At 38.6% G+C, this 18,307-nt stretch overlaps 1 protein-coding gene across 1 annotated transcript in view; it reads left to right on the top strand.

The window, feature by feature from the left end:
* The window catches only part of exoc4 (exocyst complex component 4), a 144,260-nt gene that overhangs the window by 4,394 nt on the left and 121,559 nt on the right, over positions 1-18,307 (top strand). The window contains exons 4-8 of the mRNA XM_026147677.2: positions 3,710-3,903; positions 5,297-5,406; positions 7,256-7,356; positions 7,465-7,619; positions 12,028-12,196. Of these exons, the coding sequence (XP_026003462.1) occupies positions 3,710-3,903; positions 5,297-5,406; positions 7,256-7,356; positions 7,465-7,619; positions 12,028-12,196 (729 nt within the window). The remainder of the gene's footprint in view (positions 1-3,709; positions 3,904-5,296; positions 5,407-7,255; positions 7,357-7,464; positions 7,620-12,027; positions 12,197-18,307) is intronic.

Genomic DNA, 18,307 nt, shown 5'->3' with positions numbered 1-18,307 from the left:
ATGCACACATAAACACCAGTATTTATGAAGTGCTGCTGCTGAAGATTGATTTCCTGGCACCTCTCATCTCTTAAAAGAACCTCTTTCTAGCCTTGAACAGTCCAGTGGGTGCAACCCACATCAGTTAGGGCGCTGCAGGTGTGTATGTTTGCGTGTACGCATGTCTTTTGATGTATGTTTTGCAGTATGCGCAGCAGGGGAGCTGAAAGATGGCATTGAGGACTAAACGACCAAGCTCTGTGATCTCTCTGTTTCTTACCTTTCTTTCCTTTTTCTCTCTGCCTTCCTCTGTCACCCCCGCACGCCTGCCTCCAGACTTTGGTAATAATTAGTTTGCTAGAATGGGGTTATCTGAGGAGGAGGAAAAAAGAAGAATGATGGTGCACCCATAGGACCATGAAAAATCCTCTTTGTGGGGGTGGAAAGAAGTGGAACTTCATTCAGCCTGTGCTCAGTCAGTACAGCATGTTTCAAAAAGGTTGTGGAAAGTTCACAGTCAGTTGGATGCTTTGCCTCTGTCTCTTCTCTTGTCAAATGTGCTCTACTTGATCAGGATGATGGCATTTTATTTACTTTTACATATCAAAATGGTGTTGGATGTACTCTTACCTTTGGCTCGGTTGACATATTTATGCAGTTCAGGGATGAATTATGTATGAACAGCCCACTTTAAGTAAACGAGACTCTGACCAAGGACATTACTAATGTTTATAAAATGAATTACCTTGAAATAACCTATTTGAATGATTCCACCAAACTTTAAATTAATTTTACATGATTTATTATTGACATGATGAAATAAATGCACCGTGTAAGCTAAAATGAAATTATGTTTTTAGATACTGGACACCTAGATGTCAAACAGCAATCTCAGCACAAGGTGATAGGCCGGCAGACAGCTTATATTTAAGATCAATAGACAATGAGCAAGTCTTACATAAGAACTATCCTGTTATTTCTAACCATCTGACAATCATCTAACTCTTGTCTGTGAATATAATGTTTATCAGTGCTCAACTGTTAAAAAATATTGGTCAAAAAGTTCATGGAGTAGTGATTGAAAACTCAAACCTGAGATAGATTTGGGCATCAAGTTCAACTTTGTGGATTTTTGGTGTGGAGTTATATAGATTTGCACAACTTCTCAGCGGAAGGCTCGCAAACATGGCTCTGCTGATGCTCAATGGATCCCGTCCAGTGTTTTAAAATGGTGTTCCTTCAACTTAATTTTTATTTTTTAGAAGAAGAGAAACTCAAAGGAAAGCAATTCTGTCAACTAAGGAAGCTGTTAAGTGAAGATTGTGTGCAATTCTTTTAGCCATACTCACAAACTGTAGCATGCACTGCAAGTCATGTCTTTAACCCCAGATGTTCTACCTCAGATGCCTGAGGTCCACAACCACTTGAGTGTTGAAAACATGAGCAAGCATGACCCTGGTCATAGATCTGATCTCTGATCTGATCGCTTTTGTACTTAGAAACTACCGTACGTACTCTTGAGATAAAAATTTCTGAAAACTCCTGGGTGGTAGCCAGAAACACATCCCTCTTCCCGAGTAAACTTTTTGAAATTTAGGTGTGGACAGCCAGAGAAGATGGTCTCAAAGGGGGAATAAAAAGGTTTAAATCAGTGTACACTAATTGTTGTGTATTGATCACACCTTGTACTGCACCAGGAGTAGAGTCTGTAGGAATTAACTTAATCTTACCTTATTTTTACCCTCTTTAAAAGGGTGCTCATAATTATACTAATGTGACTCCATCTTTCGCTTAAGTCTCTTCCACATGTCTGAGCCCCTCCCAGGATGTGAAGAGGAGATGCAAGCAAAGTATTGGAGCCTATCTAATGTATTTGATATAAAAAATATTTTGATGAATTATGCACGATATATTAAAAATAATAAATAGGGGAATTGTCAATTGACTCAAATGCATTGAAATGTAGGGTGTTACCTTGAATATCAGCCTTTTTGAGGCTATATATTTGCTGTTTATGAGATAAGTGGATATGAAGTCACGGTCCTTTAGATTTCTACCATCTTCTCCTCATCTTGATATCACCCCTTTTGTAGCCTACATTAGTGGGATTATATTTGTTTTTGTTAAAGTAATTACTTGTGCATAAAAAAAGCAGAATTATGGTATTTAAATGAGACTCCCTCCCCACAAATATTACAGTTTGTGGTTGTCAAAGTGCCTTCACAGGATATATACATCTGTATACATCTGAGTTTTGTTGTTACTTCTCCAGATGCCTCCTCACGTCTTGTCTTGTTGTGGTACTTGGAAGATCCTGTGTGATGGTGGAGGGGAGATGATTTTTAGGGGATAATTTCTCTGTCTCTCTCACTATTCTACCATAGCTTATTCTCTTCAACATTGTGTGTGCCTGGGTTTTGTTTGAGGCTTATCTCTAAGGGTTGACAATTAGAATTCAGACTATGCTCTGTGTGTACTATTGAATGGCAGCCTTAGATCCCATGGGGTTGGTTAAAAACCAGACTGACTTTGGTTGTAGAAATCCTCTCCTCTCCTCTCCTCTCCTCTCCTCTCCTCTCCTCTCCTCTCCTCTCCTCTCCTCTCCTCTCCTCTCCTCTCCTCTCCTCTCCTCTCCTCTCCTCTCCTTTGGCTTCTTAGCAAATTCACAAGAGGCTTCATATTCTTCATTATGGTGACAGGCCTAGCCCCCTAATGTAATGATGTTAACCAGGCTTCCTCTGTCATCCCAGCCCAATGATAATGAGATCCCCACCACCGCTACCCCTATCCCCACCCCTGACTCTCACACAAACACATAAACGTTAAATGATTTACAGTCATACAATTACATACACAGATAATCAGACATTATATTAAGCCAAAGCAGGCTGATCACGCAGTGCATTATCTCATCTTCTCACTAATGTGGCTCTCATTTGCATCAACACATACTTGACCCATGCTCCCTGCCCTGTAGTCTGCTCAGCTCTCCCCATTCCATTCCCTTCTATCCTGCCCTGGCCAATCAAATATTATCGGCAGTGAATTTGGTTGTTGGTTTGCTGCCCCTGAAATGCACTCAGATATGCACATAAAATAGGTTAACACACATGTAGACCAGCATATTTAATCATGAAAACATAACTGTTGTTCATGAACTATGAGAGCAGGTTGGAAAAAACATGACATTTGCTAAATATAGGTCATGAATCAGGAGCACATGGTGATACTTTATTTACTAATTTATTTATATTTTGGAGGATACAAAAAAAATCATCCTCAATTAAATATATAAATGAAAAGAAATGATTACACTTATTCACCAGCTTCACTATTGCTTCCTCCTTCCGAGGAAGTTTCTCTGAGATTAAGTGTCATTTATTTTAAAGACTTCCTAACCTGACAGGACAATTGGACTGCTATTACAATGATGTTGCCCTCTCAGCAAATCTGGGCAGATGCTTCTTACCAAGGAGCGATGGCCACATTCATTCAATTTCCCAGTAAAAATTTCTGTTGGCAATTTGCCTATAATTTGAGTGTGTAGTTTTGTAGAAACATGAGGGGATACTTAATATAGCTTAGATGCTTCTGTCATTTCTTTCCTGCCCCCACTTTTGACTTGTCTTTTCTGCCACCTTCTTTCAAGTACAAAACATTGATACCAGACACAGCTATCTTTTGGTAGAGGTTGTCTGACTGGTTCTTGGCTGTAATCTGTTATATGTAGGTGACAGCTGTGGAGTCCTTAGAAGGCCCCTTGTTGCAAGTAGAGGGCCTTGGAGACCTGCGCCTGGAGCTCCACACCAAGAAGCTCAACATACACTTGGTGCTCATTGATGAGCTGCACCGCCATCTGTACATCAAGTCCACAAGTCGCCTGGGGCACAAAAACAGGGACAAAAATGCTGCTAGGCTTCCAGGGTAAGGGCCATGTTCTGTTTGAACAGAAATTGGACTGTTTTATTATTGTTAATTCATGAGTGCAAGGCCTTACATTTAGTACAGTTGCTTGACTTGTGGTCAAAAATGTCAGTTTTCATTTCATTTACATGATAAACATTGGTGTTCATATACTTGCTCCAATATAGCTGCCCATGCAGAAGAATGTTACACATATCATTACAGTGTTAGAATGAAACGCTGGAAAATGTCCAAGGCACCAAAAGCCTTTATTACTCGCCTGTTAAGTAGTCAACAGAAATGTAGCCTTTACAGTGTGTTTTTCTAAACTTTTCAAAGTTGAAATCATACTGATGTGCCTTCATTATAAGTTATCCCATTGCTGCTACAACCAAGAACAACTTGCCAATTATTTACTGCATGGAAACCAAGACCATTACAGACAAAAAAACAATTAGACCTCCCTCATATAACTTGTTGCTCTGCTTCATTGTTTGTACAGTGTGCTGGGAAGATCCAAAAGAATGAGAAGCATTGCAAATGTTTATTGTTGGAGCCAAACAGCAGTAATTTACTCGTAACTAATTAGGTGTTCTGCAGTCATTATGGGTACCTCTGTAAGGACACCCTCTATATACATATATATATATATATATATATATATATATATATATATATATATATATATATATATATATATATATATATATATATATATATATATATATGTGTGTGTGTGTTTGGTTTCCAGGGAACAAACCAAGTTTTATACTTGGGAAACAATGTCCATTGCCAATTACTGAAAGTATCACAACATATACAGTTTCTCTTTGAACACCACTGATCACATGAATGAGATGGTAGGTTTTGCAGCAGCAAGGAGAATAATTTAAGTTCTTCCTTTTGTGACAGCTTATTAGGTATAATGCAAAACAATGGCTTTGAAAACACAGTTGATGCTGTGGCGTTCAATGGTAGGGATTCTGTGTGTGTGTGAGGTGCAATAATTATGGTGGCAGTGGGTTGGTGTGGTACAGTGATTTATTACTGAGGGTCAGCAAGTGACAGGTCCTGGCCTTCCTGTATTAGGTCGCCTCTAACAACAAGCCAGCCTCCATACACCCCACCCACTTAGCAGGCAGACTGTGTTTATACTGTTCGACTTAAAGGACCTGGATTGCTTCCACCTCCGGTTTAAGGCTTGATAAATGACTCATTGGGAAGCAGCACCAATCCCACCCAGAGATGCAAGGCTTTTGGTTTTAGTAGTAGATTGTTTTCATTAGGGAAGAGGAGGTTTAGCATTTGTATTTCTCTTTGCACGTACTAAACTTTTTGTATCTTTGTCACATATTTATGCGAGACCCATTTAATGCCTGGATTTGGTTTTTGGTGTTTTATTTCCTCTTCACAGCTCCATGGCCAAAGATGCATCTCCAATACCTGTGTTAGATGTCGGCAGCCTGTCTACCCCACGCAAGCTTTTGGATTCATCTCAGTTTAGCACACCTGGATCCAGCAGTGGTATGATCTTAAGATCATAATAAGGAAGGGAAGAAGAGGCAGTAACGGAAAAAAAATAAAGGGTGTTGGCTGAAAAGATATATTGAAAACAAAGTCGTAGGTAGAACACGGTTTCATGAAAAACCATAAATCATATGCTTTCCCTCGATTAAAACTGAACACATTAGAAAAACCAGAGAAAGGAAGACATCAACTGGCAGTTTTATTGGTTTCATCCAAAAACATTGCGTGTGAATTTTATCCTGCTATGCTATTTTCACTATGCTGATATTCTTAGTGATAATGAAGTCATTAGTGTTGCACTGAATTACATCCATTTGCATGTCATTATGGATACGTACACACTGAATGCACACAGAAACCACTGATCCATACTTTGATACAAAAGACTAAACATGTCACAAATGTCTTGTTGCAGAGATACACGGCTCACACCCACATTTCTTCAGCTATGATCACAACATATATCTCTCTCGCTAACATTATAATCATCTTGCCCCCCTACCTGTACCATTAGTCACCCAGTATGTGTGCCTTCACAGCAGGGAGCAGCATTTATTACCCTCAAACTGCTAACCAGCGCCGTAACAGAGACTGATAATGTAGACTGTATTCAGAAATGTATGAATCCTCTCTTGGTTGTAGGGGCGTACAGTCAGAGCCACATTCCTTCCAGGCAGAGCACAGAGGAACGCAAACAAGAAGATAATGAAAAAAGTTAATCCAGCAATAACTTGGTGTTCCCTTGGTGTTTCTGAGTTTTTATATTAAGCCTGGCACTTTTTTTTCTCTCCAACACCCACTCTTGGCATTCTGAGTTAGCAACTCATCGTGTTGTTTTTAGCTCTGTGGATACCAGGCAACAATGCACCATACTGTACATACCAAAGGCATTTTTATCTCGTTGCTGCATCAACTGACAGATTAACAACAACATTAGCATATAATTACCATCTGTGGGCAAGGTTTCCCTGAAAGGTATGGTACAGTCAACATTTCTGTGCCATTCAGCAGTTGTTTTATAAAGTGGTTCTTTCAGTCATTCTCAGTCTTTGTCTCTTCCTCTTCTTTTGCGTGTTTAGCATTTCCTAGGTAGCCATCTACCATTTAAATCATGTCATTTACTCCACCTACTGTTATTTACTCTGCCCAGCTCATCAGCATGCATGTGTATGTCATGACCTCAAAAAACATAAATACGCAAATGTACAAATTACCACTAATACATTTTAAATATCTGCTCAAGTCTCCCACGCTGTAGGCCTCTAAGTAATAGCTAAACCACAGTTTTCTCAATATTATGCAAAGAGAACACTGGCAATTAGCTGCCAGCAGGCAGTAAGTGCCTATATACCGTCATGTTAACAACTGTGGTCACGACACAGCAACGGGCTTCCATCAATGCCCTAGCTTGCCATTTTGTCTAATAGCATTAGAGCACCTCATTTGTAGATGATAATTGTCATAATTATTACACAAACTACAGTTGCAATGGCTGAAAAGAGGAAATACACCCAAAGTCCATTAACTTGCCATAAACATTAACTCTCTTAACGTGCTTTGATGGGGAATTGGGAGGCCCCATCTAATGGAAATTAGAGCATCACTCGATACCGCCTTTCTCAATTTGTCTACTAAGTCAGATGAAAGGGGGATTAGGGTGGGGTTAGGTGCAGTTGTGTGTTCTTAAAAGATAACGAAGTGGTGTAAAACTGAATTTATTTGTTGTTCTTGATTATTTTTGTACATTTATCTATCACTGAAATAATTGGATCTTTTGTGCTTGTACAAATATAATAATGTACACCATATGGTAACAAGTGTGTCTGTATGGGTATACCTCTTATAGTGCATGAACTGCAGCAAGATATTCGGGACTTAAACCAGTCAGACCTTACTGAGGGGGACCCAGAGGAGAACAGTGCTGAGTTCATGGGCATCCTTATCAGGGTACATTCATGTGCACACACATGACGCATGCTATTAATTGTAAACTTAATGTTTTGTTCTGTCATTTGGTTGAAGTAAAAATATTGGCATATTGTTAATTTTCTTTAGGCTCTGGCCAAGTTGAAGAAGCTTCCAGAGACCATTAAAGCCATAATGGAACGGCTGGAACCTGAGCTGAAACAGATTGTCAAGAGGTCTACCACTCAGATAGCAGACCATGCTTACCAAAGGGGAGAAAACCTGGCCCAGGAGAGCCAGCCAAGGTAAAGTAATGGCGTAATGCACTGCTGAAGAATAACTGACGAAAGAGATTTGCTACAGATCAGAAAATATGAAGCTGAAGGTTAATATTAATCCCTTAAACGGCACAAAAATTGCACAATACATTTTCAAGCATTTAAAAAAAGGCATACTTAGCACATACAATAGAAATTAAAAGTCATATATGGAAATTAAAATGTAATGATTAAAAAAAAACAATTTTTCAGATGATTTAATAAACTCTATTTTCAGAAAATTCGAATTTTCTGGCAGTTGGATCATATTTCAGACTTTAAAGGGTTAAATAGCAAATGTGGAGGGGAAGGGAGTTTCAGACAGTAGATGGGCATAAAAGGGGAACTATAACCTGTTATGTGGAAAGATGAAAGCAGTCCTTTTGAAATGATAATGTTTGCCTGATAGGGATGGTAAGTAGCATTAGAACTATATGCCAAAATGGTCAGTGTAAATAACAATGTGCAGCTACTGTTGTTTACCTTAAAAAGACTAAAAAAGCTCCCACTTGCATTCCCATCATTTATCCCATTGTTTATTCTTCTGTAGTCATAATATTTTTCTAGCCTCAATTTTTAAGGTGTTGAATAAAATGTGGCCTCCCTCCCTAATGATTGGTAAAAGCTATTCCTGTTGATGCGGTAGCTTCAGGGTTTTGTAGCTTGTCTGTTTTTTGTAATGTTACCATTCTCAGAGTTTTGGGAAGCACCCAACATTATATTAATTATACTAATATTCACTGTATTATAGTCAGCATTCACTTTTGTTATTGCATAGAGTGGATCCTTAAGTTATACTTAGAGCTGACAGTAAAGGCAACAGTCAGTGTGTTTAGAATGCAGTCCCATAGTGTTCATAGTCAGACAGTCAACCAGGTGTGAAACATAGTAGCGGCTAGGACTGCAGACACACCTGCTTTAGACCATGAAAACAGATACTCTGCTGCTTTAAACGTAGACAAGTCATGGCTAAACACACCCATACACACACAAACAATTTCACACCTGCCGTAGAGGGCTGCTACATTTTAAAAGCAGTCACGTCAGCTCCTGCAGACATACACATACAGTGAGCAGACTTGAGAAGCACAGGTCTCAGTCCACTGATCCTGAACCATTTAAGAGGAACGTCTTGTTTTCTGTCAGGGATGTTCTTTCCAGCCTTGTCTGCCTTACTTCTTCTGTTGCCTACTGAATCTTGTCTGACCTCAGTGTAATAGGCTACCATGTAGCTTGTTTCCAGTTCTGCTGCTTGCTGATTGTTTTAAGTTGCCTTCATGAGTATACGTGTGTGAGCATTTAACACTTTGAGGTTGTGTGTGTGTGTTTGTATTTGGATGCGTACACACCTAGTTTTCCCTATGCTCACTTCAATTTAAAGTCAATGCTTGTTGCTATGGAAACTCCAACCAATGTACCAATTGTAGAGAACAATGGTCTTGAATATTGCACACTATATTTTATAGTACAGCAGACTAGCAGGCAACACTTAAGAGCTTAATAGCATAAACAGCAGTGTGTGGCTTGCTCTTGGAGGTTTATGTTCTCATTCACATCCTCACTGACCACCTCCCTGAAAGTTTATTTTCCTTTACAACTCCTGCATCTAGATAATCTTCATATAGCTTCCGTCTTCATGCACCAAAGTCATGACCCTAATCCAATGATATTTCTTAAGGTTTTAGTGATTCTTGAGCTTCTGGGCTAACTGCAATACTTATGTTTAAAATTACAGCTAGTTAATAGCCAGTGCATGTGTTCGTGGATTGGAGGACGTATGATCTCTGGCTGCTGGTGTATTGTTTGCTGTTATAACCCCAACCAACCAACAACAACCAACCAAACAAACAAACAAAACAAAACAACAAAAAGAATCAAAAACTTCTATTTTTCAAGTCTTTGTTTCAGTGTCTCAAATAACAGTAATAATACAAATTTCTCTTACTGGATGAGAGATAAAAAGACTGCAGGATTTACTGGGCATAACAAATAAACATCAGCTTCTTCCATCATTATTTGCTGATGGGATGATAGTGGTAAATAAGGTGAATACTGATACTGATATTACATAGTAGATTCTAAATGAAATCTGAATAAACAATTAAGAAAACTGATTTAAAGTGAGGATGTTTTTTTCCAATAAAACACAGAATATTAATAACAGTATTTTCAATTCAAACTAAGAAAACAAACAAAACAAAGCAAAACAGGAAAACCACAGTGAACATAGGATGGACTTTTTTTTTGGACTCATTTTTCCCATTTAGTGGTCCTTGCCATCATCTAGAGGAAGACTGATTCCACGTGAATCAACTTTTGCTCTGTGTGTCCATTTGTCTATGACAGCAGGATGACTGAGATAACCTGGTACATTTAATATCTCAAGAGGAGCCTTTTGACACTCTTTAGACCTCTAACAATAATTAAATTATCTGTGACTTAGCACCAACCTGATGGTAATCTAATTTAGATACTATTGTTGTCCTTCCAATATGAAACACATGCAGTCCTGGGGACTTTACGTCTTTGTGTGCTCCCTGCCATTTCTCCTGGTTCTTCATCAGCCGTGTGTGTCAACTTCGATCGGGAGAGGAAATGAGAAGTGTGGTCTCAAAGAACAGACAATATGGATTAGGTTGGACTCCACTGGGAGATAATGAGGAGGACTGTTTACACTTTGTTTGTCCGTCTACACGTAGCTAGGTGTGTTTGTGGGTGTAAGGGCCGGGGTGGTTAGAGTGTGCTTGGGGATTAAACAAAAAAAGCAGTGTCAAAGTCAGAGCCGTAACTTTTGGGTGCCCAACTTTATGCATGTATGCATGATTATGTAGTTTTTTTATGCTTATATTTTTGGAGATTGGTGATCATATATCATTTATCTTACATTTCTGTTTTGTTGTCAGTCTTTCATGTTTATACATGAGAGTCATTGGCATTTCAAGGTCCCTGTCTTTGTGTCACGGAGTTATAGCTCATAGTGATTTGTTCCTCTGTTTCTCTCCATTAATAACATTTGCTTGTGTTACTGTGGGTGTAGTGACAGACAACCAACCAAAATGGTCCCCATTGAAACATGCATCTTGCCTCTCTATTTCCTTTATACCTTCACCGAAAATCTTGGCTGCTTCCCAAAACTCTGAGGATGGTAACATTAGAAAAAACGGACAAGCTACAAAATACTGAAATAAATTGCAATAAAACAAAGTCTCTCTGCTGCTTTCAATTGAATAAAACTTAATTAAATGGCAGAGGAGAGTACCGAAAGACCAACGTTAGACAAATAGTGATTAAATTTAACTTTAACACTGCTACTTCCTAGCTTGGTTGCACTAGGAAGCCATTCACGCTCAACTAATGTAACCTGTGTTCCCTCTTTACCTTGAAAGCTTTGCCCTTGTGTAGAAACTAGATGTAGCAAAGTCTGGATGAAAGCATTAGTGTAGATGAGACCATCCAGGCTGTAGCACTCAGATCAAGTGGAAGGTCAGTTTGGTTTTGGCTGTGCTCTCTTCTTCAGTCAGAGCCATTTAGAAGTAATGAGAGTGCCTGTTCATTTGAGTCCAGGCTGGGAAGCTCACTTTTTTGTTTTGTTTTTTATAGTCCCGGTTAAATGGAAAACTGTAAATGAAAACGGCTTCCTGGAATATTGGTCATTTGAAGTGGTCTCAATGGTCTTTTTCATGGGTAGATTATCTGTTATTAGCTGTATGTTATTTTTCTGCTGTTTTGGACAGTTTAGATGAGCTTTTTTTCACCCTTGATGTTATAAAGCATTTGCATACATTCCTCACAGTAGCTTGTTGTACTTGTACTTGTATTGTTTAATGTCATACTAGAGAAAGATAATTTGAAACCTGGATCATACTATTATCAAACCTTTCACTGCTCCGCAGTAGTTTTAATGGATTTTCTTAATTGTGAAGCTTAAGCAAACATGACAGAGTGGTCTTCACAGGTGGCAATCTGTTTATTTTGACTTTTGGGGATTGTTTGTCAAAGGTAGGAAATAATTCTATAACCTTGACAAGCTGCCTTAGAACACCTGTAGCTCTCTATTTTACTTACATGGAAATCTCAAGTCATGTGATTTACTGCAGAAGACATACATTTTCCTAACAAATAAAGTGCCCAGTTGAAGTAATGCTGGTTGTCTATTTTAGTGCCTGTATAGACAATAAAGATCCTTGTGAAATGCTTATTAAATAAACATTATACTGCAGATTTATTTTTTAATAAAACAATTAAATATACCATTTAATGCTGTTTGAAGTTTTTGTAATTGTACTTCACTTTCTCCTTTCTATCCTCTCCCCGTGTCTCTATTTACTCCTGACTCTCCTGACCCCTTCCCTTCTCTTCCTCTCTTCCTTTCTGCTCTGTCTGGCTCCCTCTGCAGGCTTCTGCTGGAACTGCTTGAGCTCTTGTTCGATAAGTTCAAGGCAGTGGCCCAGGCTCACAGTGTGGTGCTTACCCACCTGAAACACATCGGGGTGCAGGCCCAAGAAGAGGGCATCAAGCTGTACGAGCAAGCAGATGTCTCTGCTAAGATCCAGACTGTACTGCAGGTTAGTTGGCAACAGCAATGATGAAAGAAATGCAGTCGATATCTGACAATGAAGTGTACAAAAACAGATGTAAATAAAATGAAGCTATGCAGAATAATTAGGAATAATTTAGTCATCTGTCTGAGGAGCTTGAATAATATGAAACAGTTTAACTTTACCATGTCTTTATGGCCAGTAGATTAAAATAGATTTGTAATTTATTCTGAGATATATTATCCTTCTACAGTGGCTCTTACATGTACCGTTACAACTTAAAGTATACAACCATTATTGGGCTATTTATCTGTTTAGAAATGGGACCTGTTTGTTTTCTTTTCCCACGCTAACATACCCTCAGGCTTTTATTTTTCATTCAGTGCCACAGTGATTTGTTCACTCTAGATTTATCCCCCCCAACCCCCTTCTTATAGCAATCTTGTAGCACTTTCACTTATAGTAAATTAATCAGTAGAGAAACAGGCAGCAATGTGATGGATGGCATTCAGTCTGTCAGCAAGGAGTAGCTAGAGAAAAATACAGAGGAGGCTTGATTGCTTGGATTAATTTAAGGTTCTTTAATTGGCGTGTAGTTATGCTCTGTTCTTGATCCTTGCTCCTGTCTGATTGGATGAGGGGGGGTGAGCAGCTGTTCAGTTGACCCGATAGTGACTCTCAGAGGAAAATCTGTGACAGTTGGCATGCGTCTGTGTCCCAGTTTGTGTTTATACCTAACAATGGGTAAAAAAACACACCGATGCACCTTGATTGTGTTTCATCCTTGATTGGGTGATTGATATTTATGACATTTTTTCCGACCGATTTTGCAAAAGATAACTACACATGTACTTATCTGCATCTGATATTGTTAGAGTGGATGAGATGCTTCTTCTTTAATATTAATAGGCTGTTCTCATGGATCTATTTAGATGCAGTGTGAATACATATATAAAAAATATGAACACAGCAGGTTTTGTTTTGTTTTTTTTGAGTGGAATCTATAAAAACAGGGAAGAAACTTTCTCCAAGGGTCTACCTGGATGCCTTTAATGTTGCCATTGTAATTGATTGGACATATTACTGCTACTTTCATTACTGATCATACAAATGTAAAAATAAATAAAATGACAGAATGCTAAATTGGAAACCCATCTATTTCTAACTCACGCACTCTTCTGCTTCCAATTACTTTAGTCCTTTTTCCAGCTGGCATGCATAGATGCACAAATGAAGGCATGTTTAGGTGTGTGTATGGGTTTCTAGGGTGTGAAACAGCATAGGCATGCACTATAATTGCTCTGCTCTACCAGCATCATTATATAAGACATTAAACCATTCACTTGCATTCGACCACTGCCAACACCCAGTTGCCAGGGCCTCCACTGTCCCCTGGCTCTGCGATGGGAGATAATGTAATCTCTTGATTAGAATACTCATTATGTGAGATGAGGTTTTCTTATTCAGTCACTCGTGTTATTATTTCCTGACTGATTATATCAATAAAAAGGCCTGTAGTCCATCCCTCCTTCCCCTTGCCATTTCCCTGCATGTTCATTCGTCTTTCTCTATGATCCTGCATTTCCATTTCCCTTCCTCTTTCCTTCAGCTTCATTCCTGTTGCCTCTGTATTACAGTCTCTCAATTTCCCAATACCTTGTGCATACCCCTCTTGCTCTTTGTAATTTCCTCCTTAATCTCATTATCTGGCTTTCTTTTTCTCTCTCGCAACTCCCACACTCACTTTCACCCCCTTCGTTTAGCCCACTCTGTCTTAGAGAGTCACATATCAGCAATGAGAGAAATTAAATTCCTACTGCTCCCATAGTGGCTCTGTTAAATTTTATTAGATACTGAGCCAGTTCTTATCTCACGCCTTAAGACCCACAAAGGGGCAGGAGCCTTCTCAGCACCAGCCAGACTTTAGTTGTGAGCTTTATGTTAGTCACTCATTATGCATTTCACTCGAGTTTGTTTCTCTTTAGTTTTGCATAAATACTTTAACTCTTATTTAATGTTCCATTTAATGTTCCGCTGCAGAATAGGCCACCTAAAAGTAATACTTTCAAATTTTGTGTGCTGACTAGCTCCATATTTTTTATTCTCTAACTCAACTAGAACTGTTTTGAATGATTCACAGCTCAAAATAATTCTTATTTATCACATACTGGGCTGAAACAAGCTGGTTTATTTCACACCTGCTTTCTTGAAGCTAGTAGTTCTCGCACCATAGAGTTGGGCCAAACTGCTGGCATGAGTCCCTGAACGGTTGGACACAGACATGATACCAACTTGAATTAATATAGTTAACTATTTTTAGATGTAAATGAATGGTAGTTTGTTGATCGATTGATAACAATTGTGCACCGTGAATCTTTATCAGGTTTTAAAGTGGGGCTTCCTAAAAAGTACTACTGCAGAACTTTGATGTGATTGACTGCCCCTCAAAAACAAAACAGGAGATGGGAGGGGTCTATGTGCTGTCAGTCACAGCTGTGTGCCTGAGATGCCCATATTAAGGATATCCTCTCTCACTGACATCACACATTACAGTACTAGTACATACACTGGCCTTATTATTTTAAGATTCTGGCCATTTTAATGAGTATCCACAACTGTATAACACAAATTAAGACAGAAGGCTAAAGGGTCCAAATAGGAAGAATCCCCACTAAAAGGTGAGGAAATACTCAGGCATCTTGTTAGTTCAGTATTTGCAAAGGTATCAGTGAAGTAGGAGAGACTTGTTAAAACCCAAACCTTTTACCACTAGCTTTACTAATATGCTTTATCCTTTTGCCCTTAAATTATTTGAATCCCAGCCTGTCTTGTGCCTCTTATTGCAGTTCACATGTTTGATGGGCAGAAACCTCTTGGTGGGTGTTATTTTTTTCCCCTCTTTGAGAGCTACCAGGTTGACCTTTCCACATGACATACCAGTAGACAGATGCAAGAGCTGACAGAAACACACGGTGCACCTAGTTACAAGGCCTTGGCAGAGAGACTCCGTTCATCAGTGTGTGACTGGGGCCCGGTAGGCTTAGAATGGGGAGCGGGTAAACAAGATTTCTAAAGTCAGGATGCATGTAATGGTCCTAATCCATGTTCAGAAAAGCCTGAGATGCTTCTGTTGGTTGTTTATTTCAGTGTGGAAGTATTGATTCAAAGCATGAAAGACTGTATGGTAATCAGTAGTTTTGAGGCTGGAAGGAGTGTTTTAAATGCCACTTTGCAGTTTTTCTAGTGGCTCTCTGTATAATGTGTGCAAGTATATCTATTGATTATTTACGCCGCCACTGAAGTTACATTTCTAAGCACATGTCACCAAATGCCCTTCCTACTCGCTATCTATCCATGACAATTTTTTCCGTCTTTTTTCACCAGAAACGATGCTTTTCTTCAAAGCACTCTGTTTTGTCAAAGAAATAACGCACTGGAATTTTGGTATATCCATACATATTTATCAAGTTTCTCTTTTGACATCGAAAATATACTACGACATCAGACAGTTAAGCAGGCCTGGACTGTTTAATATGATGATGTTTGAATTAAAATTTTAGTCAAAACAACATTTTATATATACCAAAGGAGAAAATCCATCACTTTCATTAGAATTGTGACCTAGATGGAAGCAGCAATACGTTACCGGGTAATTGGATAGCATAGTTCATAAAATCTCACAGTTCATAAACCTTTACGTACATTCTTAATCAAGACTGTCCAGTGAGAATGTTATTAAATCTATATTTAGCAGTCTGGCTAGTGGCGTCCATCATCACCCTTTGACCTCGTCTTCTGTTGGGTTTGAGGCCTAAAAGTTTGTTAATTAGCTTGCCATTTACACATACTACAAGGATTTTTGATTGTGTGACTGCTTGCTGAAACCATTGTCTCCTCTGGTGTGTGACCAGAGTGCAAATAATACTTTTAATGAGTGGTTTCCTCTCTGCACACAAGGATGTTTGAGACTGTATTTGAAAATATGGATGTTCACCATTAGTCTTCCCAAAGAACTGATTCCTAGACTATTGAAACTTCACAAGGGAACACAAGCTATTAATATTTTCTACTAAAGCAAAAGGTAAATTTACTACAAGGGTGGACTGAAGTTTTTTTATGTTGCTCTAAATAATGATTGAAATATTAAAAAAGGAAACTTTAATACGATTGCTTTTTCCTGCCTCATGCTATATTTTCTTAAATCCTCCCTCCCTGTAATACTCTTACTTCTCAGAGTGCTTAGGATATCTTGCTTCCATGAATTTCCTACAGAGTTTTCTACTATTTTCTTTTGTTCTTGTGTTCCTGATTATTTGCCTGGTCATTTAGGGTATTTTGGTTAGGAAGAGAGCCTATAGCTTGATCCATATCTGCTTCATGAATTAATCCTTTTTTGTGCTATTGAATAATAAAAGGGGTTTGTTTTGTTTGTATCAAAAAAAAATATGAACACACAAGTGGCTTAAATATGCATTGTACGAAATCAGCCCATCAACAGAGTGAAAATGAGTAGAAGTGAATTGCCAGAGAGGAGCCAGAAGACAATAAGCTCCTTTAATTAAATATGAAGCAGAGACATCGCTATGTTGTTCTCACCCAACATTTTAATCAATGTGTCACATTTGTTCTGGCCTCCAAAGACTGTAATATTTACATATTGCGGAGTGGAGGGAAGTCTACCATGTCTGTGGACCCCCCTCCCAATAGACGCGCGCGCACACACACACACACACACACACACACACACACACACACACACACACACACACATATAATCCAGATACGTAAAAAATCACTGAACATTGACGTATGACATATGTTTTAGCAATAATTGTCTTTAGTTGTTGATGGTTATACGATATGTGTGAATAATCTTTTGAATAAAGGGTGTCTCATATGGAGTTATTACAGTTGTCCACCTCTTCAAGATCAAGATATTTTATGTGTACAGTACACGTACATAGCATACTAATATATGTAGCGAAGTTGCTTTTAGTTTAGTAGAATATAACCAATAAGTCACATATAAGCAGTATGTTTTAACTCTATATTTAAAATGAAAGGAATTCTTCACTTAATCTAGTCAGGCTCATTTTAATTCATGAGCCACATAAATCTCAATTACACTGGGCCAGCAAGGCCATTTCATATTAATCTATAAAAAAACTACAGTTTTTACCATTCTCGTGGTGTAAAGAACCACAAGTACATTCAGAACAGGTTCAATTAACCATCCATTTTCAACAGATGATGAAAAGTCTGAGATATCCTAAGAAGAAATAAGTGACATTTGAAAATTATGCAATAAAATACAATATCTGCCATATTGTAGAGTGTAGACCAAGGCGGTTTGTTGTATAGGATAATGCCCAAGAGCTTGGTTTCCTTTACTTGCTGGATGGCTGGTATGTTTATATGGTATTACTGTCTCATGTCATAGCTTTAACTGAGTACCATACTTTTTACTGTGGATGTGCTAAGTATCAGTTTGTTTTGATCCATTATTCAAAAATATCTAGCTCCCTGTTCAAGATAGCAGTCAGACCAGCCGATGTCATTGCTGATGCATATGCTCAGCTATAATGTCCATTAATCTTCATCCTTTTGATGTATTCACTGCTGTTCTGAATATCTCTTAAAAGAGAATAAAACACATTTATTGTTTATAGCATAAATACACTTAAAGTGTTTGTTACATTTCAAAAAAAAATGTTGAGGACACAGCAAGGACACAGACGAGTAAAAAGGGTTTCAGTGAACATTCAGACACACCTCCCTTTCCTCTGTCAACAAGATAGCCTTCAAAAGATTGACTAGATGCAGCCCCTCCAGGTGGGAACTCCTGCTGCTTAGCAAGAGTTCAGCACTGAGAGAGTAGTTGTGGCTGAAGCTCTGTCAGAACTTGTGAAGGTTATTGAAGTTTCTGGAACACAATCAATACCGGGTGTATACAGAACCCTTTTCTTTGACGGCCAAGGACACTTTGGGCTTTAACTTCAAACTGGCAGCAAGGGATATCAGTCAATGTTTTGTGACAAGACACTAGCCAAGGGATTTAGTGGGAGACAGCCGATTTCAATAAAGACTTGAAAAGAGAAACAAAGTGCTGAGATTGTTCTCTCAGCTGCTTTAAGATTA

Source organism: Astatotilapia calliptera, chromosome 17 (genome assembly GCF_964374335.1).
Source record: "Astatotilapia calliptera chromosome 17, fAstCal68.1, whole genome shotgun sequence".
NCBI classification, from domain to species: Eukaryota; Metazoa; Chordata; class Actinopteri; order Cichliformes; family Cichlidae; genus Astatotilapia; species Astatotilapia calliptera.
This window is presented reverse-complemented; position numbering and strand designations above follow the sequence as displayed.